The 26,375-nt window shown below is 32.4% G+C and overlaps 1 protein-coding gene across 1 annotated transcript; it reads right to left on the bottom strand.

The window, feature by feature from the left end:
- Window positions 1–987: 987 nt before the first annotated feature.
- Window positions 988–26,329, bottom strand: LOC140446907 (protein takeout-like). Its single transcript, XM_072539496.1, has 4 exons — window positions 26,186–26,329; window positions 13,542–13,693; window positions 9,839–10,055; window positions 988–1,323 (listed from the first exon to the last, which is right to left on the bottom strand). Exons 1-4 carry the CDS (start codon window positions 26,238–26,240, stop codon window positions 1,019–1,021), a joined length of 729 nt encoding a protein of 242 aa, XP_072395597.1. The 5' UTR covers window positions 26,241–26,329; the 3' UTR covers window positions 988–1,018.
- Between the last annotated feature and the right edge of the window lie 46 nt (window positions 26,330–26,375).

Here is a 26,375-nt window from a genome sequence, read left to right as displayed (position 1 = left end):
GTTATACTATCATACCCTGGTGCTTTCCTGTTTTTTTATTTCTCCATTGACTTTCTCCAGCTCATTTATTGTTATAAAATCTACAGTACATCTTTTATTCTTCGGTTTAATGGGTGTGTTTTCTTCTCGACAACAGTGATTTTGTTGCGTATTTTCATTATTTGATTTTTTTCTGTGAGAATTTCGCCAGTTTTATTCGTTATGTTTTTTATGGCTTCAATTTTGTCTTTTGGCATTGATTTTAAATGTTCGTAGAACGTAGAGAGATTCTGATTCTCTTTACTATTTGTTTCCATACTTTCTCTGAATTCGGTCGATTTGTCATTTTTTGTTTTTTTTACGTATCTTTTGTATTTACGTATCTTTCACAAATTCTTTTACGTATCTTCTGTATTTTTATATTCTTCATAGTTTTCTGGAGTTTATTTTATAACTATATTTTCCAAGCAATTTTCTTTCTATAATTTTTTTTAACGTACATTCACCATCTATTAGTTATAAACATTTTAATATTAAGCGTCTTTGGGGTTCAAAGTACAAATTGACTTTAGAGAGGGCAATCCAATGACTGGACCTCTGGTATGGATCAAACATGATATTCCAATAATCTTATTTTATCTTAATTTATTTTTATATTTTATATTTTTATTTCTTCATCCATCATTTCTTATATATTTTTATTTCCTTATTCTACCACGAAGTTTTTCTTTTATTGCTCTTCTTACGTGTTCCACAAACTTCTGTCGCTGTATTTATTTTAACCTCTTTGAAGTATTTTCTAGCTTTTGATTAATGGTCATCTGGTAATTCTCAGTATTTTCTTTATTTCTCAATTTATGACCTAATAATTGTTAGGAAAATAAACAATTGGGTTGTTTAAGTTTATTCTAATCAAAAAGAGAAGGTGAAATGTGACCAATACTTTCACTAACCAGGTTTCTGTTTCTACAACATACAAAATCTAATCTAAAAAAATATACTTTTGAGAAATCTTTAACAGTTTATATTTACAAAATATTTAGTCATCGGGAAATAATACATCTGTGGGAAATCTTATGAAAATATTATTTAGTCCATTCAGTAATACGTTCTTCACCACATTATAAATAATCGGAGCAAACTCCTCGATTAATACAAGCTGATTATCGTTAAATAGCTTGTTGGCATTTTCTGTAATTTCTGGATTACCAGGAAATAAGTTGTCTAATTGGACACTCATTTTACCAACTTTTGCGTCGAGGTTAATATTTTTAAAAACATAGTATGATTTTCCATGATTTGTTTCCTTTGTTCCATTGGTTTTGATTATTGAAAAGAGATTAGCTGAAATAAAAATTCGTATTAAACACAAAAGGTATACTAAATAAAGAAATAAAGAATATATATATATAGAATATATATATATATATATATATATATATATATATATATATATATATATATATATATATATATATATATATATATATATATAATTGGGCAAAAATGGACATAGGCTACTTCTGAGCATCAAAGCGACGATATATATATATATATATATATATATATATATATATATATATATATATATATATATATATATATATATATATTTGTTATTTATGTAAAATCGAGAAAAATATTGGTTTGTTTAAAAATATTTCAAAATTCAATAACATTAAAATAATTCAGATAAATAGGATAATATCCAACAAACATTTCGAAGAAGGAGAGTTATTAATTTCTTGAATTACCTGTACTAAACAAAATGTAAGCTTTGCATAAATTATTTCTTTGTTATACTTGAGTGTTATACTTATATTCCAAGAGTCACTGTTCAGGCCAACGAGAGATTCAGTTTATCGTAAAGAGAAGATATTCCAAGAGTCATTTTTCACTCGGGCCAACGAGAGATTCAGTTTATCGAGAGGAGAAAGGCTATCATAATTTGAATGATTTGTGCTTTTGAAGGAGATCATTAAGGACGATATACTTGCAACAATCTGTGCAAGATTGCTGATTACATAGGGAGCGGTTGAGAGGAGATAATATAGTCTACAAGGAACAAGGATTTGGACCACTCATCATCAGAGAGAGATATTTTGTTTTCTGCAGTTTTTTCTTTTATTGATAACACAATTTTTACACTTAATTTAGAAAGGATATAAATATTTTGATTAGGAGAGTTAGAATAGTTCGGAATTTTGAGATTTCAATTAATATTGTTTGTACCATAAATTTTGATTGTACACGTACGGAGAACAAAATTTTGAGAATCCTTATATGAGATTTGTTTATTGAAAACTTTTGAGAGTGAATTATTTCATTATTTTTATTTCAATATATAGTGTTAGATCATATGTGTTTTTTATTATTCCGGTATTCTCTGGACCTTACCTTTCACATGTAATAGCATAGATATTGAAGCACGAATTTAACCCTGAGATAAAAGAATTAAAAATTGTGATAGAGTCATAATCATATCATTTAAATAATTTTAATTAATCAAAAAAATTAATTAGCTAATTATTGCTTGGCGCACCAAGACTTTAAATATCACAGTAATATATATATATATATATATATATATATATATATATATATATATATATAGTAAACTGTTAAATATTGGGGAAATCTGCAAGAAAGATTGTTTTGCCGAAGGTTTTCGCCAAAGATAATCAATTTGGCTTCTTCAGGGCTGAAGAAATTATAATTAGCTACCGTATATTATCTATTTAAAAACACTGGAGATCTTACCGTAACTTAGAATTGTAGAGTTAACTAGTAACAACATAGTGGTTTTTTTGTTACTATGTGAAAAAAGTTATCGTTGGAAATGTATGGTAGCTATGAACTTGAAAAGTAAAGGTGTACCCAAGGCTGACCAAAAAAACTAATGCAACTACATTTAAAAGAAAAGACTTAATTCTTTGAGTTGTCGGCAATAAATAATTTTCGGATTGTTGGAAAGTTCACATGTGAGGATCTTTTTTACCAGAACGCATGCGCTGACAAGTCAAAGTAGTTCTTATGATTCCTTATAATGTCATTAAGGTTCATTGGTATAACAAAATGAAGTTTTTCAGCATATTTTTTTCACTCTTTCTAACGGTGTATCGCCTATTGTAATTTGGGCGTTTATGTTGGTGTTCTCACTAATGATCATTATTTTTGTCTTCATGCGATTTAGTTTAGGCCGTATTATTACATGTTTCTACGAGGTTATCCATTATCCTTTGCAGTCCCTGCGCACTATCTGCCAGCAACAGTGTATCGTCTGCATATCTAATATTGTTTATATGTTGGCCATTTACATCAATCCCATCTTTTGATTCGCCCAAGGCCTCTCTAAAGAGTATATGTTAAATAATGCTGGTGACAATATGCAACCCTGTCTAACTCATTTGTCGACTGTGAAGATCTCGGACAGTTCATTTTCTAATCGCACTGTTGCTTTTTGTTGGAGATATAAGTTTGCGATCAGTCTTATATCCTTACCATCGAGTCCTGATAATTTTAGAATATCGATTAGTTTCCCATGTGCGACTTTATCAAATGCCTTCTCGAAATCAATTAAACATGCATACACATCGCAGTTGACATCCCTGGCTCTCTGTATTAGAACTTGCAAACTAAAATTTATTTACCGCGAGTCCCGCTCTGAATCCGTATTGAACTTCACTCAGGTGTTCTTCTAATTTGGTGTATATGCGTGAGTGAATTATAGTAAGGAGTACTTTAAGTACATGGCCCATCAAAATAATTAATCTATGTTCTTCAGATTTTTTAGCGATGGTTTTTTTAAGAAGTGGAATGAATATTGATAGTAGCCAGTCTTTTGGTAAATAACCACTCTCGTAGATATTGTTGAATAGCTTCGTAAGAGCTGTGATTTGGTGTACCTCTAATAGCTTTAAAATTTCACCATGCACCTCATCAGGTCCTGGTGATTTCCTATCTTTAATCCGCTTAATGGCCATAGTTTCTTCTTCGTTTGTTATTTCTGGGCCGTAGGGATTGTTTATTTTAGTCGGACTTCGTACTGCATCTTCTTATTCTTTCTGCATTTATTCTTTCCATCTTTGTAATTTATCTTCAATGATAGTCAAACTCTGGCCCTCAATGTGTACAGCTATGCCTATATTGCGTTGTTTTCTGGTGTTCTCTACCTCTTTAATTTTTTTGTGCATATGGAAATCGTCATGTTTGCGTTGCAGTGTTTCAATTTCCGTACATTTCTTAGTCAGCCATGTTTGTTTTGCTTCTTTTATCTCCTTTAGTATGGTCTTAAGCAACTTTTTGTATTCGTTGTCATTTCTACCTTTTAATTTTCTTCGCTCTTCTATCATCGATAATATTTTATCTGTCATCCATTCTTGCTTTTTTGATTTTTAATATTCATGTGAAATTGTGGCAATAGATGTCTTCATTTCGTTCCACTGTTATTTTATGTCTCTAGTAATGTCTTCAACTATTTTCGCAAAATTCTTATTAATATCTGTTTTTACTTTTCTTTGGATGTCATTTTCTTTTAGTAGTCTTATATCAATTTGTGGCCTCATTTTCCTCAATAGACTATGATCTGAGAAGACATCTTCCCACGGGATATGTTTTGTTGAGGTGATAGAATTTCTAAACCTTTTGTTTATTTTATTTAATTTCTTATGATTTTCTATGGGGTATCACCGGGTATTTCCGTATATAAAGCCTTCTTGGGTGTAATTGAAAAAGTGTATTCGTTACAACCATATCCGTTTCTTGGCAGAATTGGATTAGTCTTTCTCCTCTTTCGTTTCTTATGCCAAGACCATATGATCTCACGACATTCTCGACTATACGTTTTCCTTTTTTGGCATTAAAACCGCCCATAATAATAGTAAGTTCATGTTTTTTGGTCAGTTTTAGAGAGTCTTGTAGAGTCTTATAGAAATTTTCTACTTCTTTTTTAGTTGATTCTGATGTCGGTGCGTAGTTCTGAATGATGTTTATATTAGAGGGACTTGAGTTAATTTTCAATAGCACAACTCTGTCTGATATGGGCGTAAATCCTATTACTGCTTTAGCTATTTCGCTTTTTACTAATATCGCTACGCCATTTCTGTTTCTTGTTGTGTCGTACCAAGAATAATAGATATATATTATTTATCGACACAATATGAATAAATATAACTAGTCACAAAAAGGAATAGAAGTATGGACCAGTTTTGTCCTGATTTATTACCAAAGTATGGTTTACAAGTAAAACAAAAAAAGGAGTTGATGTTAGAAAAAAAAAAAGAAAAATATAATGATTTACAGTATAAGAGTATTATAGAATTATGCTATTTTAAACACGTTTTAGAACAAGACAACTTAGAAAAATATTCACCTGCAGACAAGTTTATAAATAATTAGTTTACTTTCAACAACAATACTTCCCGTTCCCGTTTTCCCGTTTATCGACACAATATGAATAAATATAACTAGTCATAAAAAGGAATAGAAATATGGATCAGTTTTGTTGTGATATAATTAAAGTATAGTTTACAAGTTTAAAAAGAGTTATCACTATTTTAGACCACCCTCAAAATCACAAAATATAGCAAGCGCCTTCGTAACATTTTCAGAAATGATTAACACAAAATAATTTTAAATTAAACAAAGAATCGATTTTGAATGACGCTAAACTATTTGTTAAATTAAAAAACTCCAGGTATGCTAAGCGATAAACTTTAAAATTTTAAATAGATAAATAAAATCAAAGTTTATGCCTATGGCCGTCAGATGGCAAAAGTGTCGTTATTGTCATATTTCAGTTGCTTCCCAGGTATCATGCTTCTTTTGTAGAACATTGCATCTTTTATTTATATCTGTATTTAAAAAAATAAGTAACGATTATCATATTTTATTTAAAGAACAATGTACTTTTTTTTATTTAAACACAAAACTACATCAACCGCGCAGGGTTATTAGTGGACATAACAAATACATGAAATATTACATTAAATAAAATTGAATAACTTGATGTCTTTTAAATAGCTTAACACTGTCGAAATTTTTTTGGTGAGAACTGTCTTGAGATCATCATCTATGAATCCGTGGGATCTTCTTTTTTCCTTGAATTGAGGACAATCAAGCGGGATGTGTTTCACAGTTAGTGGGTTAGAGCATCTGGAGCAGATAGGTAGTGGTTCTTTTGTTATTAGGTACTTGTGTGTTAAGGCAGTATGGCCAATTCTTAAACGATTAATAATGACTTGGTTTCTTCTGTTTAAAGGAGTCACCAGGACATCAGTTATCAGGTTAGGGCAAATTAAAATTAATTTAGTACCTAATTTTTCCCACTAATTTTGCCAAGTATTAATACAGTGGATTTTAACCAGGCTTTTTAGATCGGTGTACGGATATGTCTTCAATTTTGTAGGATGTTTTGAGTTCATTCGACTTTTGTTAAACAGTTGGACAGCTTTTTCATTTCCGTAAATACCTGTATGTGAAGGTACCCAAATAAAAGCCGCTTCCTTTCCTAATGATCGAAATTTTTATAGTTCGTTTTTTATACTCTGTATAATAGGATTGTTCTTATATATTTGTTTTAGTTCCAGTAATGCATTTAATGAGTCTGTTACGATAATGCACTTCATCGTTCTACTCTTTTCGAAGAAGATTAGGGCTTCCAAAATAGCTGTAGCCTCACCTGTTAGTATACTGCAGTTGGTTGGTATCGATATGCTATAAGAATTTTCTTTACAGTAGTAGGCAGCAGCGTGACCATTTGGAGTTTTAGAGGCATCGGTAAAGATTTGCAAATAATTAGGATAGTGGTCTAGAATTTCCATGAATAGAGATTTAATTATTGTGGAATTTGTAGTTGATTTGGGATACTTGGTAAGTGTTAAGTTAATAGTTAATGGGTGGTTTGTCCATGGGGGATAGTTTGCATTTATATTTAGCGATACATTGAGATGATTCATATCGAAACTATTTTGAGATATGCCATCCTATCTTAAAAACACAATAAAATAGTACAATACGTTCTGTGAAGAATAATGCATTACTTATTTAAAGTTTTGTCAGAGTTGTAAGGAAGTTAAGTTTTGTTTAAAATGTGTACTTAGGAAAAAAACTTTGATTTATGATGGTGATATAAAATACAGGGTGACGCATTTAAAAATACTGAGCAAATAATGAATTTGTGTTTTGAATGAGTTTTATGAATATCACTTTTATGAATTTTGATGATTTTTTAAAAATTCAGCTACAACATTTGTCCCCTTTTTATATAAACAGGGCGTTGAAATTGTTACGATTTTCATCGAAACTTGTTATAACTTTTTAAGTATCCTCTATAACACAAAACAATTTTATATTCTTGTAACGAGGAAGTAAAGCTGATTTTAAATTAAGAAAATGCAGGGTGTTTCATTTGATATAGTGTTATGAAAAACCGTGTGTATTTGTAAATAATTATAAAATGTGAAGCTTATAGTTATCTTTTATTTTTGTAAATAACTTTTTTGATGCCTTCTATACTAACCCTTGAGTAATCGGGTACATGCAAATTACATGAACAGTCGGGTGGGGTCTATGAGACCCAGTTTTTATTTTATACAATACATGAGAAATGATTAAAATAAAACTATTTGGTATAATGTACAATCTTTTTTTATTTCATTTTGAAAACATCTTACCCATTTTAAACCCAGTGATAAAATAAACAACATCTTTAAGAAAATGCAAAAAAAATTAACAAAAATGTTACATTTAATAAACAAAACTCTAATCCTAATTTCCATTTTCATTGCAGTCTTCGCAGATCGGTTTAACATACTCTAAACACAGTCATTTTTGGCATTTGGCACAAAAATATCGCGTTTTACGATTTGGACAATAGTCTGCATGTACTCCGCTTAATTTTTGGGCGATATTTCTGATATCCTTTTTAAATAAGAGTCTCTTGCTGTGGTTAGCATGATCTCTCTTGTCAAGGCTAAGCCAATTGATTTCATAAACACATTTCTGGTCGGCTGAGTCAACGCCCGATTTTGTAATGTTATAAAAAGTAATAATATTGGGCTTACAGGCATCTCCGAAATCTTCATCAATCGAGTTATCATAGTGAAAAGATGATAACAGCGTCACCACCTTTTTTGCTTTGGGATATACGACAACAAAGTAATGGATTTGGAAAATGCAAACATAGAAGAGGACTGTAGTCTGCTGGAATCAAGAAGTACCTTTGGAATCCTCCTTTTATTTTTTCGAATTGTTCCAACAATTATAATTTTGTGCTACTCCAGCATGCTTTTTACAATTTCGTAACTTGTAAACCAATTATCCATGGTTATATTCCTAGACGATCTAGAGTAAACCGGTGGTTTTAGTACTAACGCGATATGGCACTGGAAGCTGAGCTCCAAATTATACTTCCATATTAACCGTGTAAAAACATTTGACGTCCTTTTTTTTTTCCAAATCTGCCTATCTTTTAGAGACGTTGGCGACCACATTGACCCATCTTAGTCTATTCACAGCAGCTCGAAATAGATCTGTTGACGTTAGACCAGTCCATTTCGTAAGATTGGCCAGCCAGGATGTACGTCTACGTCCGGGACCTCTCTTACCTCTATTTTTGCCTTTTAGAATCGTAGGATCAACAAGGACGTCTTGGCGTCTACTAAGGAAAATACTTTTATGCCATATTTGGCTGGCTTTTAGTCCAAATTGACCAAAAACGTTTCTTGTGCAAGTTCGTCTATGGTTCTTCTTTATTCTCTAGTATTTACGTCATCAAAACGCAAGCAACGTAGCAAGAATACAAATCGTCTATTAGCCATAGTAGCTCGAAACACCTCTTCGCCTGTTCCATCAGTAGCCCAAAATTCTTTGTATTGTTGGCGCCTTGCTTTGAAAACCGCAGCTAGATATACTAGATCAATTAACGCCTTTATTTTTACAGTATCTGTAGGTCTGGCCTCATTGTTTCTGGCCTTAGTTTATAAATAAATATATTTGTGTTCTGTACAATGGTTTCGAGAATATTATCATCAATAAAACATTTCCAACACTCTAAAGGATCAACTACTTGACAAACATTTCCTTTTGAACCTGGTAAGTATGAAATTAAATTAGAAATTCTTGTCCTAACCTTTTTCTCCAGGATACCCTATATTTTGCATAATAAAAGAGCTGCCGGTTTTCTGTATTTGTTTCAAAATATTTTGGAGTTGCAGGTTCCTCCTCCAATCATTCCTCCTATTCTTCTTTCCATTCTTCTTGTGTGTCTGTATTGTGGTCACTTTCTTTACACCTTTCTGCTTCCTTCTGACTCGCTTTCTAAATCAATATTTTCTTCTTCTACTTCATCATAGAGCTGTTGTAATCTTTGAATTTCTTTCAGATCCATTACTGAAATCTGAAACACAAGAGAGAAAAATTAAAGGCTTGAATATTACTATATTCATTTATAACCATAGAATTTAAAATACTTACTCTATATAGGTTATACTTCACAAAAAATAAGAAAATAAATTTACTTGTCAAACTCACAAAAGTTACTCTAATAGTCGCGTAGAGTCTGTCGGATTAAAAGAGCAAATAACTAGCGAACTATTATACACTAATGCAAACCCCGTTGTTCACTGTTGTTCGACATGTGGACGGAAAGGTACTGACAAACGCAGCGCACTTCTACATAAAATAAGCAGTGAGGCATTGGAAATAAGTTGTCGTTGGTCTCACAGGCACCACCCGACTACTCAAGGGCTAAAAAATATAACGGACTTTGTCAAAAAAAAAAGTTATATTAAAATTATCACCCTGTATAAGGTGAAAACAGACTATCATTAGTACAAATCAATTAATTCACAAAACCTACTTATATTTATTTGTCCAGGTCCTGTTGAATCCAAGTTTAGAACTAGAACTTTGCCTTCAACGTTGTAGTCAAATTGTGTTCGCATATTGGGTACTGTCATGTTTATATCGAGCAACACATTGTCTAAATCGAATTTTAGATTATCAATTATCATCTCTTCCAATCCCCATATCTTCATATTGGATATTTTGGTTTTAAGGGTTTTTCCAAAGCTTACCTAAAAAGTAAAACTTATATAAATATCGCTATTGATGACCTGTTTGTCTGGAAAGACTGTTGCTGGCACCAAGCCAGAATAAAGGAGGAAAGGGTCTACAGTCAGGTTAACATCCTACTATAATTTCAAAAGCTCACAGAAATAGCATTATGTCTCGAAATAGATATTTATTAATGATGACTAACAAATTACATTCATTAACAAATGTATGGCTGGTCGAAATAGACTTTTATTCATGGAATACAAAAATCCAAATATATGATGTTGAATAAGCGGAAAACGATCTTGAAAAACATTTTAAACTACCACTGGTAAAAGTGATTTGCATAAAAATTAAAGTAAGTTGTAACTAAAATAAAGTTCGCTTATATTTTTTGTGACCCAGAAAGTAACGGACTCATTTCCGCCAAAACCACCCTGGTTGGAACTATTCGTTGTTAATTTACAATTCACTACATTTATATACACATATTACACTCTAGAATTTTAACTGGTTTAGAAGGTTTAGTTTTGAAAACATCCGAGTTTAAAGTAAAAACACCATTTTCGAAATTTCTCAAAAAGTTCTCTTTGTTTCAAAATAACTCAACAACTAAAAAAGATACAGAAAAAATGCTAGATTACAAAAACAGATTTTTATATAAACAGTGGTACCTCGAGATACGAGTGTAATTTGTTTTGTAATCTTGCTCGTACGTCAAATTGCTCGTATCTCAAAGCAATTTTCTTCATTGAAATTAACTGAAATGTCATTAATCCGTTCCAGTCCCCAAAAAATACGTTAGTTATTTTTGTTAAGTGTTTTTAAATAATGAAAATGTATTTAGAAAAAGAAAGATTTATTTATATGTAACAACAAAAAAAGTGAATTGCTTACGGAAGCTTAATTTTCGTCAATGGTCTTCGCTTTTTCGTCACACTTTGCTCATATTCATCTGCAAATCATTTAAAAAAACTGTCCAAGGAGGTTTGTTTCTTCCCCCCTTTCAGAATATTGAGAAAATGTGTTTCGAAAGGCAAGTTTCGTTGAACAACACCGATGCACGACCAGTTGTAACTTTTTCGGGATGATATTTATCCACGAACTCTGCAACTTTCTCCCACATTCCCAGGATATCCTTTATATCTCTTGTAGAGACAACGTCTTCCAATTCTGGCTCCAAAATAAATGCTTCAAAACTAATTTTTCGTTAAATCACCGTATGCTGCTGCGAATGTAGTTCGTCCAACTCCTCAGTTGTCAGCACCTGAGACTGTTCGTCGACAAGTTCATTCACATCTCTTTCATCCATCTCCAGACTTATGGATTTTCCAAGAAAAACAATCTCATCTACCACTGACACTTCGTGTTCCAGTTCTTCGCAGGCGCTTTCATCTACAGCCTCAGGCCACAGATTCTTTCATGCAGAGGTTAAGGTCCTTATTGTAACACCTAACCAGGTCTGCTCAATAATTCTTAGGCATATTACTACGTTAAAGTGATCCTTCCAGAACTCTCGAAGGGTAAGGTTTGTGTTCTCCGTCACCTCAAAGCAGCGCCAAAAAATGTGCTTGGTATAGGTATAACTTCTTAAAATTAGAAATCATTTGCTAATCCACGGGCTGCAAGATATGAGCGGTGTTGGCTGGTAGGTAGAGAATCTTTATAAACTTAAACTCTTCGAGTTTAGTAACTTCGAGATTTAGTGGATGAGAAGGGGCATTATCGAGGACAAGAAGGATTTGAATGGGTAGGCTGTTTTGTTGTAGATATTTTTTAACAGAAAGGGCAAACACCAGGTTTATCCCCTCCACAAAAAATTTCCTGGTGACCCACGCCTTTGGATTTGTCCACCACATAACTGGCAGTTTTTCTTTTAAAATATTAGTTGACTTAAAGGCTCTGGGATTTTCTGAATGGTACACTAGAAGAGGATGATTTTACAGTCGCCACTTGCATTGGCGCAAAGTAGTAGAGTTAATCTATCTTTCATAGGTTTGTGACCTGGCATCGTCTTGTCCTCTGCCGTTATGTAAGTTCTATTCGGCTTGTTTTTCCAGAAAAGCCCTGTCTCGTCACAGTTGAAGACTTACTGGGGGATGTATCCTTTCTCTTCTATCAGTTCGGAAAACGTTTTGATGTAAACCTCAGCTGCTTTCACATCCGAACTTATTGTCTCACCATGCCTGACGACGGAGTGAATTCCGGTCCTTTTTCTAAAGTTGTCAAACCAGCCCCGACGACTGGCTTTAAACGAATCTTTCGATTAATTATTTGTGGAATTGTGTGGGACCTGCTTCGTAAATTGCTCGTGCCTTCATACATATGATGCTTTGTGTTAAGGTTCCTTCATGGAGCTGCTTCTCTGTCACCCACACCATTGGTAGTTTCTCCATCTTTTCATGGAGAGAAGTCCGGAGCTTAGAAATTATTGTAACGCCCTTAGCTGGCATTATACCATTTATCACCTCCTTCCGTTTAAGTACAGTACATATCATTAATGTGGTACGCTCGTACATCCTTACTAAGTCAGTTACTCGTACACCTTGCTCATGTTTTAGAATGATTTCACATTTCAGTTCAATAGACATCATCTTCTTCTTTGAACTCATGGTTGCAAAAATATGTGTAATATTTTAATGTACAATAAGTATAAAACACGAACCCAACTTATCAAAAATACTTCGATAATGAGGCAAACAAGCAAAGCAGACGGACTGAGCTCTATAGTAAAAATTTACACAGTGTAAATTACACCGACATCGTGAGTGCAATATGGTTAGTATAAGAATCCGATTTTTTGGCGGATTTAACTCCAATGACCATTTAATTTGTCGGTCCAAGTAATAGTCACGTACAGACCCGTAAAATGATCTTTATGGCGAGGCCGTAAAGATGTATTACCAATAAAACTATCTTTTATTTACAAAGCAAATTAGAAGTAGTCAAATAAGAGGTATGAATTTAAATAAAAACCAATTCCTCGTATCTCAAAACACTCGTATATTAGGGCGCTCGAATATCGAGGTATATATATATATATATATATATATATATATATATATATATATATATACACGCATGCGTGTAACCTTTAAAGACATTTAAACTAAAAACGAACCTTTCAGTAAAAAAGCTGTTTTTTGTATTTGAGCATTTCCGAGCGCATTTGAAGAAGTGGATTTAAAAGTTCTAGAAGGTAATGTTTGTATATACATCGAATAAATTGTAAATGAGCAACTAATAGTTTCAACCAGGGTGAATTGGGCGAAAGTGAGCTGCAACAAAGAGAATAAATAAGATGATAAGTTGGATGAGAAAGTGACTTGCAAAAAAAATATCCAAGGTATTTAGGGTCAATATAACAGAGTAAGAAGAAAAAAGATAGAGATACATATAATACACATTTTAAGTTTTTAATATGAACAATTAAATTATATACACAATTTTTAACATATCTTGGATGAAAAAAAAAATTAGAATAATAAAATACATCACATACTCACCTCTATAGATTGAACGAAAAAAGGGTTATTAGTAGGTATACCCATTTCAGGAATACCATTAAGTAATCTTGGCTTGACCTGTTCTTCGACATTTTTTAAAATGCATTTTGTAATGTCTGTATGTTTTGGCTTACAGGCATTAATATAACTAGCTAAAAAAAGGTGTATCGATTAGAAAAATGAAACTTAAAGCTGAAGAAAAAAGAATAATTAACATTTGAAATTCTAGTTGTAACAAAACATTTAAAAGTAAATAAGTTATGAAAGAAGTTTTAATTTTTTTATTCTAGTTTACTTTTTTATACTACACAAGCGACTGAAATTATTTTTAACGTAATATTATTAATTAATTCTTGTTTTCTATGGCTAATTTTTTCATTTATTTACATTGAATATTAATTTGTTTTGTTGTATAATCCAGTTTCGCAATAATTATGTTTTTTTTTTATTTTTTTTAAATCTACTCAAACAATACATTGAGTAATTAGTAAATGTGATAAAAATATTAACTTAATTTAGATACCGGTCAGAAACAGTTCTCCATTTTCACCTATGTAAATAGGTCTTCTGGCCAAGTCCTCTTCAGTCTTTGTTCCTCCATTGGAGGCTGATTTGGCTGTGATGCGTTGAATTACGAATTTTGGCCTTGTTGAGCCTTTAAGTTATATGATATCTTTTACGGTTGGTACTCCTATGTCATTGTGGATGGTTGCATTGCTCACATACCAAGGGGCTTAAGCTATCATACGCAATGTTTTTTATTTGAAGGCCAGCAAAATTTTTATGTTTAAAGACTTGCTACAGCCTCAGTCCTTCGCCGTAAGTTCATATTGGTTTTAGTATGACTTTAAAATATTATTTTGTTCTCCAATGACAGTTGTGACTTTCTGCCAAGTAACCAATTCATTTGTTTTAATTTTAAATTGACCTGAGTTTTTTTGGAGTCAATGCAACACAATATATTTCACAACTTCTCTAGCATAAATGGGGGCATTGTTTAGACTAACTTGTGAACAAGTTCTTGTTGTTAATGTGATTTTCGTTATTAACTTTAATTTCCATTTTGTCAACAAATTCTCTAATGTATGCAAGTAATTTTGCAGCTTTTCAGATGCTATGTCTGGGTCTTTGTCTAAAACTAAACGTCGCCACTCTGACGTCAGCTGTAATAGGTGTGTCAGGAGTAAAGATTAGATCCAGAAAGGGACCGAGGATACTTCCTTAAGGAACTCCGGATTGAATTGACTGATAGGTTTAGAAAAAATCATTATTGATTTTTACTTGGAACGAACGTTCGTGAATTAAGGACTACAGGATAAGGTACATATCGCTAGGCAGTAAAGATTTTAATTTATATAGTAAACCCTTATGCCAGACTTTTTTAATTTTATTTACTATTCTATGACACTGATGGACTACTGAATATTTTTGACGAAAACCAAACTGATGTTCGGGTATTATGTTTTCGAGTGGTACAGTTTCGCTTACTCTATTTAACAGGAGTCTTTCAAATATCTTGGACATCAAGAGTGACAAGCTTATCGGACGATAGAAAGAAGGCAGTTCTAAAGGCAATTTGCCTGGATTTCCACTGACAACTAACAACAAAAATGGGTTAACTGCAGCATTCTGTTATAGATAATAGTAAGCATGATAACTGCTTTCCTGGGTAGATGTTTTAGGATTCTCCCATCGATTAAATCGTATACTGGAGCTTTGTGAGAGCAGGTACTGATTATTATTCTCGAAACTCGAATGGTGATTACAAAATTTGAAGTAAATATATTTTCTAAATATTTTGCAAATATACATATTAGGTTTTTCATTATCAGTGTGCGGCCAACTTCTATCATGCTCAGAATTGGTAGTGTCGATTTCTTGAATTCTTTAGTTGCTCTCCAAATAATTATGTGAAATATTTTATTTAAATGAATTCAGGATTTTTTTGGTAATTTGGCAACAATGTCTACTTAAATCTCTGACATAGATAATGACGTGCATCGGGATTTACACTGTATCAACTGTATGTAAATTGTAACATTTTTCTGTGAATTTCCTTTAATTTTTTTATTTATTTTATTCTTCTTGTATAACTAAATTGTTAAATAATTTTACTTTTATTTTAAAAATTTTCTGAACTTTCCTTTCTATTATACAATTTAAGCATACAGTTTGAATTATACACTGTATTTTGAATCATATAGCCAAACAAAAAGAACAGTTTTTTTTTAAATCATTCCTGAATATTGTTCAAACGTGGTAATAAAAATTAATAAAGCATAGAAATTAACAGCATTTACTTCATCAGTACAATATAGATACTACTACTTATAATTAATTTAATTAGAATACACTTTAAATATTTTAAAGGTCAAACTTTGAAAAAAAATGCCGGAAAATATAATCAGAAATCTTTTGTATTATTTAACTAACGTAAAAAATCAAGGTTTATAGTATTGAAAAGATTATATTTACAGTAAATTGGTAAAATATTAAGAACACCTTATGTATAGTATATTTGTTTGGCAGAAATCTTTACAAATAACTTGCTACTATAAACTTTTATGGGCATAGACATGCAGTATTCGCTGAAACCTGAATAATGAATATGTGCCATTTGGCAATTAGCCTTAGAAGAAGCCTATAAAATACGGTGTTGGTCCTACGGCGCACTGCAATGCCGCTCATGTCTGCACAGTGGTAGGTGTGTGGTAGTTTGGCGATAGACTGAGAAATCAGGACCGCACCCGCTTCGTTTCAAAAAATTTTTCTCGTCCTCTAAATCATCTCCCATATTAATTATCACGGGCTCAATATCTTCCTGCAAATTGTCAACCGCAAACAATTTTTCTTCTACTTTCTTGACGTGGTTCACATAATTATGTCACTGATCTTTAGATACGTGTTGGTAAGCTTCTTTTATCAGCCGTACTACCGTTTTTTCTTAAAAATTATTTGAAGTCACATACCTTTTCACTTGACCCCACACCATCTCAGTCGGGTTCAGCTCGCAATGGTAGGGCGGCAGCCTCAAAATCTTAACGCCATATTTTTTACGCAATTGTTACAATTTTGTTCTTGTCGTACTCGTCTCTAAATGCGGCTGCAGTATCCAGTAATTTAACTTTTTAGGTAATGACGCGTTATCCAAAACGACAACGCTTTATTTGTCTTTTGGCAAGTTTGGAATTAATGTCTTCTCAAACCATTCTTCATATAAATCCTCGTCCATTTCGTCGTGGTAATCAGTGGTTCCCTTTTTGGCCAAGAAAGTTAATTCGGCCCATGCAACAAAACCAATTTCGATTCCAGCATGAAGAAGAACAAACCGAGGACTTCTTTGGGTTGGAGCTTTCAGTCCAGTAAAGAGTTTTTTTAAGAATGCATCTCGTAGATTCTTAATCGTTGTGTTCCTCTATTCCTTTTTCAGTGAAGCACTTTTGACATAATAATATAGATAAGTTATTGACAATGAGTTTTTGATATATTTTACTTTTTTATAGTATTTTTCTTCATTGAAACAATAATGATAGGCTTTTATACAACCGTAGGCAATTTTTGTGTGCGCTTATATTCCAGTGGTATTATTCTTGAATTCGGTCCTGATGCGCCGTTTAAGGCAAACCGGCAACGTGGTCGGCCGTTCTCCCGTAGGAAATACATTGCCTATCTTACCTGCACTGCATTCTACCTGTGGCTTCTACTACAGTGTGTACGGGTTTCCTGTGACGAATAACCGCTATTCGCTGTTTTTCATCGTCAATCGGTATTTTAGCCTGAATCAAAGAAGACAAAGTAAACTGAGCAATTTTTGGAAATTACGCCATATATGTAATATATTCCCTCTTTGTTTTCATTTACAGAGTGCTCGGTGGACAGTAATTAATTGTGATTCACCAAATACCGCATGTGTGTGCCAGGCTTAGGACTCAGATCGCCACTACTCCGGACGACGGACTGTGTGTAAGTTATCCTTCCCGACACTGCATGGCCCAATGACTAATAAGGAGTATCCTATACCATCCCGCCCTAGATAGCAGCTAACTACTCACCTTTAAAAAAAGAACCAAGTTACGAAAACAGGAACTTTATTTAAAAATATCCAGATTAAACAAACTAAAAAACTGGGTATAGTTATTACAGTCCCTGCTCAATTTATTAGACACCATAAAAATTTTAGCTTTTTTGGTTTCAATCGCACTGATAGTATGTTCACTTAGATACTAAGGTATTGAATGGGTTGCATAACTATTGGGTACATAGTTAGGTAGGAAATGGTATAAATTTTTCCTAGAATTATCAAAAATTTACAGATGACAGTAGAATGTGCTCAAAGTGTGAAGTAACTAATTGTTTTGCATTTTGAATTTTTTTTACTGAAAACATAGATTTGTAGTCAGTTTATTTAAAATTTGCACTTGTAAGTATTGACATTTTGACATATTAGTGTTACTTTTGATTTTGGTTAATTCTTAATCATAAAACAAGACGATTAATCTTAAATTGGAATTTTTAAATGAGTAAAACCAAAGATCTGTGTGTTGAGAAAATCTCGTCCATTTCCGCTCTATTAGAGAATACAGTACGTCAGAGAAAGAAAGCATGAAAATGTGGTTTATCTTAGTCGTCGGTCGGAAGATTGAGTCAAAAACTCAAAGAGAAGCGACCTGTGACGTCAGTTCGGAAGGGCAGGTGTGGAAAAAAACTTCAGTCGGCCTCAGGGCACAACGAATTTAAAAAAATTTTGCTGTAACACACAGAAGGATCCCATAGAGATTTTAGAAATAGGTTGGAATAAGCAGGATGCTCAGTATAGGTGGCCACCGTACGCCGAAATTTGTATGGCATGGACTTTAAATGATGCCGCAGGCCTCTTAAGAAGTCAAAACTAATACCATAAATGCTCAAAAAACGCTTAGCTTGGGCCAAGATTCATAAAGACTGGTATATTGATGAATGGCGTAATATAAATTATTACAAATCATCTTGTTTTCGTACTTTATAATTGTAATTCACGTTCGCAGGTTTGCTTCAGCGATGAAGCTACATTTCAAATTATGGATGACAAATTCAAGGCCTAGTTTGTCTGAAGATGTCCAGGGGAAAAATATGAAAAGAGTTGTGTAATTAATACAATTAAACATATATATTACATGGTATACTCTTTGATCTTTGGAGATATTTAGATCTAGAAACATAAAATAAACGTGTTTACCGTCCTCGTACTGTACATATACCTATACCCATATATAAACATATAGATCTTCAAAGTAGTAAATTAAAATTTAAATTAAAGTTTGATTTATAAAATATATGAGTATTATTAAATCTTTGATATAAAATGAAAAAAAATATATGTTGATTTTCCCGGATTTTCCGAGATTTCCGCGATGGTGAAAATTATGTCATCATTATTAATACTGCGACAGACTATTCCAGCTAAACTAAAAAAAAGTAAGTTTTTACGGTGAATTTCAAATGGACTCAATTTTTCCGAGGTTTCCCATATTTCCTGGCCAGTGAAAACTGTGTAGTTATTCATATTTCGACGAGCTAACCCAGATGCAATGGAAGAAAAGATAATGTAAATTTTTCCTACGTGTTTCAATTTGAAGTTCCGATCTCGAAATAAAAACGTAGCTGAAACAGTTATCACCTCCACTTTCCTATGTCGATCTTTCGAAAGTACCTTCGTTTCGAAGGGCTGTAAGTTTCGAAAAATTTTGATTCGCAAATTTTACAAACGCTTCCTAACTTCGTTCCTATTGGTCATAGAAGGTTTTTTTAAATGCGAGTTTTATTACCAGCTATCCAATGGTTGTAAATACAAGTCTGTAGCTTGAAAATTATAGAAGTTATTACAATTGTTAAGTAAAAAACATTTCCCTTTTTCAAACGTTTACTTTGTAAATAATTTCGATGAAAACGCAATATGCATTTAACTTCTGAGATATTTTATGTCTTAAAGAATCTTATGCAATTTGCTAAATGTGTCTATTAGAAGTAATACATGCATTTGAGCTTATGCGATCGAAATCATGATAATGTTCACTCCTTGGTAGTATCCTCGATATGTCACTATTGTAGCGGATAAATCTGGGCTTAGCCTCAATTTATCTGATTATTAGATATGTATAACTTTGTTTGTCTTAATTGGTGCTAAAAGTCAGTAATAATATTTATTGTAGTGCAGAGCAGTTTACGTATCTTATCTAAATTAGGTTCTAATTATTAATGTTACTTTCTTATTTTTATGCTACTTGACTTGTTAATGGCATGGTTTATTAATGCTATGACGTAAGGTGCTATTATTACATATTTAAATCGATGTAATAAACATAGTGCATACATTTTGTTTAAAACAATTTAAAAAAATTATTTCAGTACTTTATCAGCTTTTTCCTTTGTATTTTACCTTAACCTTTATGAAAGCGTAGTTTGAACATATTTTTTTTTGAGTAATGTAAGAATCGGATTCATTTAGAGATACTTCAGGAATACTATTTTTAGATGAACATTACAATCTGTTCAATCAACATGATCAATTTTTTTCTGAATTAAATTACTAATAAGAACTTGGTACTAAGGATGAAGTCACTAGTATTTCTTAGGTTCTATTAATTTATTATATAAATATACTTTTCGCTTAATTAAAAATCTTATAGCCATATCCGCATTGTCAAGCGCTAGATGAACTTAACACTGACGTATTGAAGAAGTCGTTGTTCATGCTTATTACAAATCTTTCAATGGTCTCGTTAACACTGGTATTTTTTAGGTCTCATTAGGAAGCCACCATTACTGTAGTGTCAAGAAATGTTGACAATCCTCCCCAGCACTTAATTTTGGAATCGCTGAATATATAAATTACTTTTACAGGCACAACCCCACAGCTAGATGTCATAGGTTCATATCTATCTGTTTATACAAAAGCATTTTGTTGCAAATTGACAGGATGCATTGTCTCCCTAACAGCTAATACACTTGTTTATACCTGATGTTGAATTCTACCTTTGAAGTGGTGGACAAATTCACATACTTAGGCTCCCTGATCACCAAGGAGAACGTCATGATGGAAGAAATCAAGCGAAGAATAATCCTAGCAAACAAATGCTATTTTGGACTGAGTAGACATATGAGAAGCAGAAACTTAAGCCAAAAAACAAAAATAACCATATACAAAACCCTTATACAACCAGTGTTCACATATGGGTCGGAGACATGGACCATTTCCAAGGCAGATGAAAATCTCCTGCTTATATTTGAACGAAGGATCCTGAGAAGAATATTTGGTGGCATCTGTGAAAATGGTGTTTGGAGAAGGAGGTACAAATACGAGATATATCACAGATATAAACATATATTTGATGGTAAAGACGTAGTATCTCTTATAAAAATAGGAAGACTAAGATGGGCAGGACATCTGGCAAGATCACAGCAGAACAACCCTCCTAGAAGAATCCTTATGTCACAACCTGTGGGAAGTAGAAGTAGGGGTAGACCAAAACTCAGATGGAGGGATGGTGTAGATGAGGATGATAGACAAATAGGCGCAGCAAACTGGCAACAGTTGGCAATGGATAGAACTGACTGGCGTAATAGACTTGGGAAGATCGAGGCTCTTTTATAGGGCTGTAGCACCAATGATGATGATGATACCTGATGTTGAGCTCTTCTCTTGTTTTATTAGCATGGGACCTCTAGCGTAGCCTAGCATCGAATTTATCTATGCATGATTGAGTGTTCATAATCTCCCACAACACAAATTGGTGTTCAACCAATACGGCGGAAGTACCATCGTCATCATTGTGTTATGATCCAATTTACAGATATTACTGGTATATAATAGATACAGGACTGGTTATAACATACTATTTTGTAATACGCCTATTTTTTAATTCCTTTTAGTTCCAAATAGCTTTCTTCTTTCTTAACCTAACAAACTCTATCCAAAATGTATGATTACAATAATTCGTTTTAAAAAGGACTAAGTTGTTAGCTTCTAAACATTTAGAACTAATTTAACATTTTTTTGTCACACGGTTGTAAGTAGGCTCAATGAAAAGCTGGTGAAAAAAAAAAACAAAAGCTTCTATGGCCAATAACAAAAAACAAGTTGAGATATTTTAAGTTCTCCTTACCACTTCTTCTTGGCGGTATTTTACGAGTACCATCATTTTAACTTGTTATAACTTTTTACTGCTTTACAATGTATACTATCTATCTATATTATAAAATATAGATCTTCTTTTATAATTTGGTCAAGTTTCAGCACTTATTGTTAATAAACAATTGAAATTTTTGATTCTAAACAATTCATTTTTTTTCTTTTTGAAAACTGTGTTTCATCACCAGCTTTTCATTGAGCCTACATATAAGTACAAGTTATACAAGTGTATGCCATAAAAAGTCCTTTTTCAAACTGCTTTTTATTATATATTATATGATTATACAGTGTGTTTCAACGAAAATTTGACCCCTCCAGAAATTCAGAAACCAAGAGTTTCTTCAAAATTTAAGAAAACACATGAATTTGTATTGGGGAGGGACGACTTTTCATGCAAAAGTCATGCCCTTAAATGTAACCCTCTACTACTCTGCATTAAACCCCAGTTTTTTTTTAATAGAAAGTGTGGTCGAGTAACACGTCATTTGAAAGGTAATTTTTTTCTCTACACGACACTCTATTTTTTTTTCAATTTACGTAATAACTTTGAAGATAGTTTTGGATTTAACTAATTTATTGGTTGAATATCAGTAATAACAAGAAAAATATAAAATTTCATCAAATTAACACGCCACTATTGAAGATAATTTTTTTTCTTTTTGTAAAAATACCACTTTTTCATATGAATTTTTATTAAAAAGATAAAGAATCGTAATTATCTTCTTTAGTGTTTACCAGGTTACCCTTGATTTTAGATTTGTCAACGACTAATTAATCAGAGATATTATTGCAAAGGCTTAAAAAAATGGGATATTCTAGCAAAGAAAGAATAGTATTAGTTTAGCTATACTATGGAAATAATCAGTGTGCTAAGGCTACGGCAAGGATCTATATCTTCTTCTTCTACGGCACTACAGCCCAAAATGAGCCTTGGCCTCCTTTATTTTTTGCCTCCACCCTTGTCTGTCTGTGGCTGCTCTTCTCCATACACGGACTCCTAAAAGTGCTTGTGCGTCGCTGCTTACTGTGTCTTCCCAGCGCTTTCTTGGCTTTCCAACTGGTCTCTTTCCCTGCATTCTGGCGTTCAGTGCTCGTTTTGGTAGCCTATCCTCTCCCATTCGTATCACATGTCCGGCCCATTGCAATCTTTGTATTCTAATGAAGTCCAAGGATCTATATAGGTAATGGATTTTGACAAGAGCTATGACCTTGTAAATAACAGTTGTGTACTGCATCGGCATGACTCATAGCTTTTGTCAAAATCCATTACTTCTAATACGAACCACCTATAGAAAAACGTAAGTCACCAATGCGTTAGACATTTAACTGATAAGTTTAAAACTACAGGTGACGTTAACAAAACAAAGCACGAAGTAGACCGTCGAGTGCGAAATGAAGCAGTTGAAGTGGCGGTATTGGGTCATTTACAAATGGATAATCGACAGTCTATCAGACAACTATCTCGTGCATCTGGTGTATCAAGCATAAATAATAGAGCAAGTTCAATAGTTTAAATATTCAGCCTCAGGGATAAATAACTTTTAAACTATTTGACCGATCGAAGGGAAATTTCGCACAGATTTAAAAGACGGTAGTTTCTCGATGTTCAAATGTATTAATAACATTTGATTTTGTTATTAAAAAAATTAATAAAATTTATAAATTAGTGCAAAAAGTTTTTTTTTTCAAATATCCGTAAATTATTTATCAATTTTAATTTAAAAAACGGGAAAATAAAGATATTCTTAATATAAAAAATGATATAAATATTGTTTATGTAAAATATAAGGGAAAAAACTTGTAACCATAAATTATTGTTTAAAAAAAACGAAAGGTAAAAATACGAGTACTTTTTCATCTATTCGCCATCTAGTAACCCTCACCTGTCTTAAAAGTTTCAGATATCCGCGAAAAATTTTGCCGTGAAATCGATGATTTTTGCATAACCAGACTGGACTAGTACTAAATGCGATGGCAAGGCTCACAATATTAAAGAAACTCATTGATATCACCAAAGAACTACACAAATTAAAACTGAACTACTAAGAGGCCAAACTTCTGTTAGCCTGCTTATCACTTCTAATCTTTTAGGAAGTTATTTTGTTAATCCATTTCCAGATTAAAAATCGAAATGTTCAAACAAAACAAAAAATGCAGTTTTTATCAAAATAAATTATGTTTTTTTACCATAAAAAATTATTATCCCATATACAGGTTGCTTCAAAAAGGTATGTCATAAATTAAATCACGTATTCCGGGGACAAAAATAAATTGATTGAATCCAACTTACCTTAGTACAAAAGTGTACACAAAAAAAGTTACAGCCCTTTGAAGTTACAAAATATAAATTGGTTTTTTGCATTATCTCTAAACTACTTGACATTTTGTAATAAAACTGGACACGTTTCTTTCTTGTTCTGAAAACATTTTTCATACAAAAGAAACAGCAAAATCTAAGCGCACAGAAAAATTTAGGGGGGTGTGGAGCCCTAAATCTCACCGTACTTTTGAGAACGTTCAAATCAAATGAATTTTGTGGCATCATTAGTTTAACACATCATTTTTAAAACTTTTTTACCGTTTATTACTTTTTCGAAAAACTAGTTTTTTTCTAGCTGGCCATAAATTACAATTAGTTTCTACGGATACAATAATTACAAACAGTTCCATCAATAATAGTCAATAATTTGAAACTATCATTTATTGTGTGAATTAATATTATTTGATGAAGATTAATATTAAAAATTTTAATATTACAATGGCCTACACATTTCAGGAAATGACAGATATGCATTTAACTTTGGGTAAGTTGGATCAGATTAAATTATGATTTCAATAAACTATCGGGAATATCGTAGGTGAATGTCAAGGAAATAGTGCAGCAGCCGCAAGGCGTTATGCAGTAAAATACCCCAATCGAGATACACCCGATAGACTATTATTTCTGACCATTGATCGTCGTTTACGGGAAACGGGTACACTCCAATCGCAAGTTGCTGGCAATAGTGGTCGTCCAATAATGGATGCAACTGATAAAGACATTTTAGAAATCATTGAAGAAGTCTCTGGAACAAGTACAAGGGTAATAGCTGCTCAACTAAATGTTCCTCACGTAAGGGTTTGGAGGCGTTTGAAGGATCAGCTGCTTAAACCCTATCACTTAACAACGGTTCAAGAGTTATTGGTTGAAGATTATCCTAAAAGGATTTAATTTTGCGATTGGTTGTTAATGGAAAACACTCGAAATGTTAATTTTATTAGAAATATTTAGTTTACCGACGAGGCTACCCTCAGTAGAAATGGAATAACAAATCATCATAACGAGCACATTTGGGCCGACGAAAATCCTCACGCCAAAAAAATGACTCATCACCAAAGGACTTTCAAAGTTAATGTTTGGGCAGGCATAGTGGATAACAATCTAATGAGCCCAGTGTTTCTTCCCAACAATTTAAGTGGTAATAATTATTTGCAGTTCTTGGCAAACGATTTACAAGAGTATTTAGAAGAAGTGAATATTGCAATAAGGCAAAATATGTGGTTTCTACAAGATGGCGCTCCACCGCATTACAGTAATAAAATCCGGGAATAATTTTGCAGGCAGTATACTGGTCAGTGGATTGGAAGGGGTCGTGACGCATCTATTTCTTGGCCATCCAGAAGTCCAGGCCTTAACCCTATAGACTTGGTTTTCCTTATTAAAACGATACCGAATATGTATTGAAGAAAATGGTCATTTTGATCATTTATTGTAATAACATCTTTATAGAGGTTATAGACATTTTTTGTACTTGTTAATTCATTTAAGCCATTTATTTAGTTACACTTAATTTTTTAGGGGTTGATGAAAAGAGCCGTAACTCAATAAAAACTGTTTTTTGAAAAAAGTGATACGAGGCAAAAACAAATTTAAAAATAATGTGTTAAGCTAATGATGCCACAAAATTTATTTGATTTGAACGTACTTAAAAGTTTGGGGCGATTTGGGGCTGCACACCCTTCTTAAAATTTTTCTGTGCGCTTAGATTTTGTTGTTTCTTTTGTATGAAAAATGCCTTCAGAACAAGAAAGTAACGTGTCCATTTTTATTACAAAATGTCAAGTAGTTTAGGAGATAATGCAAAAAAACAATTTTTATTTTGTAACTTCAAAGGACTGTAACTTTTTTTGTGTACACTTTTGTACTAAGGTAAGTTGGATTCAATCAATTTATTTTTTGTCCCCGGAATGCGTGATTTAATTTACGACATACCTTTTTGAAACACCCTGTATTAAATATTCAGCAAATTATGTAATATAATATGTGGAACGTAGAAGTACAAGTAATAAGAATAATATAATACTTTTTAATTGTACTAATTGCAAATCTTTATTGTTTAAATTAATTTGACTGATTTATTAAAATTTTTGGATATTTTAGAATATATCTTCATGTCAATAATATAATTTATTAAGTTAATTATAAGTTCAAACTCACGTAATTGTTTAGCTCCACACACTGCAATTAAACACACTATTATAACGTACTGCATTTTTAAATAGATATAAATTTGTTTGTTGTTACTAAAATGTTCTTTTCAAATCCTTGACCATTACTAATTTACAAACAACTTGATCAGGTTTTATAAATGCCTCAAACAATTTTACATAAAATTTATGTAAAATTT

This window comes from Diabrotica undecimpunctata, chromosome 7, assembly GCF_040954645.1.
Source record: "Diabrotica undecimpunctata isolate CICGRU chromosome 7, icDiaUnde3, whole genome shotgun sequence".
Lineage (NCBI taxonomy): Eukaryota > Metazoa > Arthropoda > Insecta > Coleoptera > Chrysomelidae > Diabrotica > Diabrotica undecimpunctata.
Note: the sequence above shows the minus strand (reverse complement) of the source record. Positions and strands in the feature narration are given on the sequence as shown.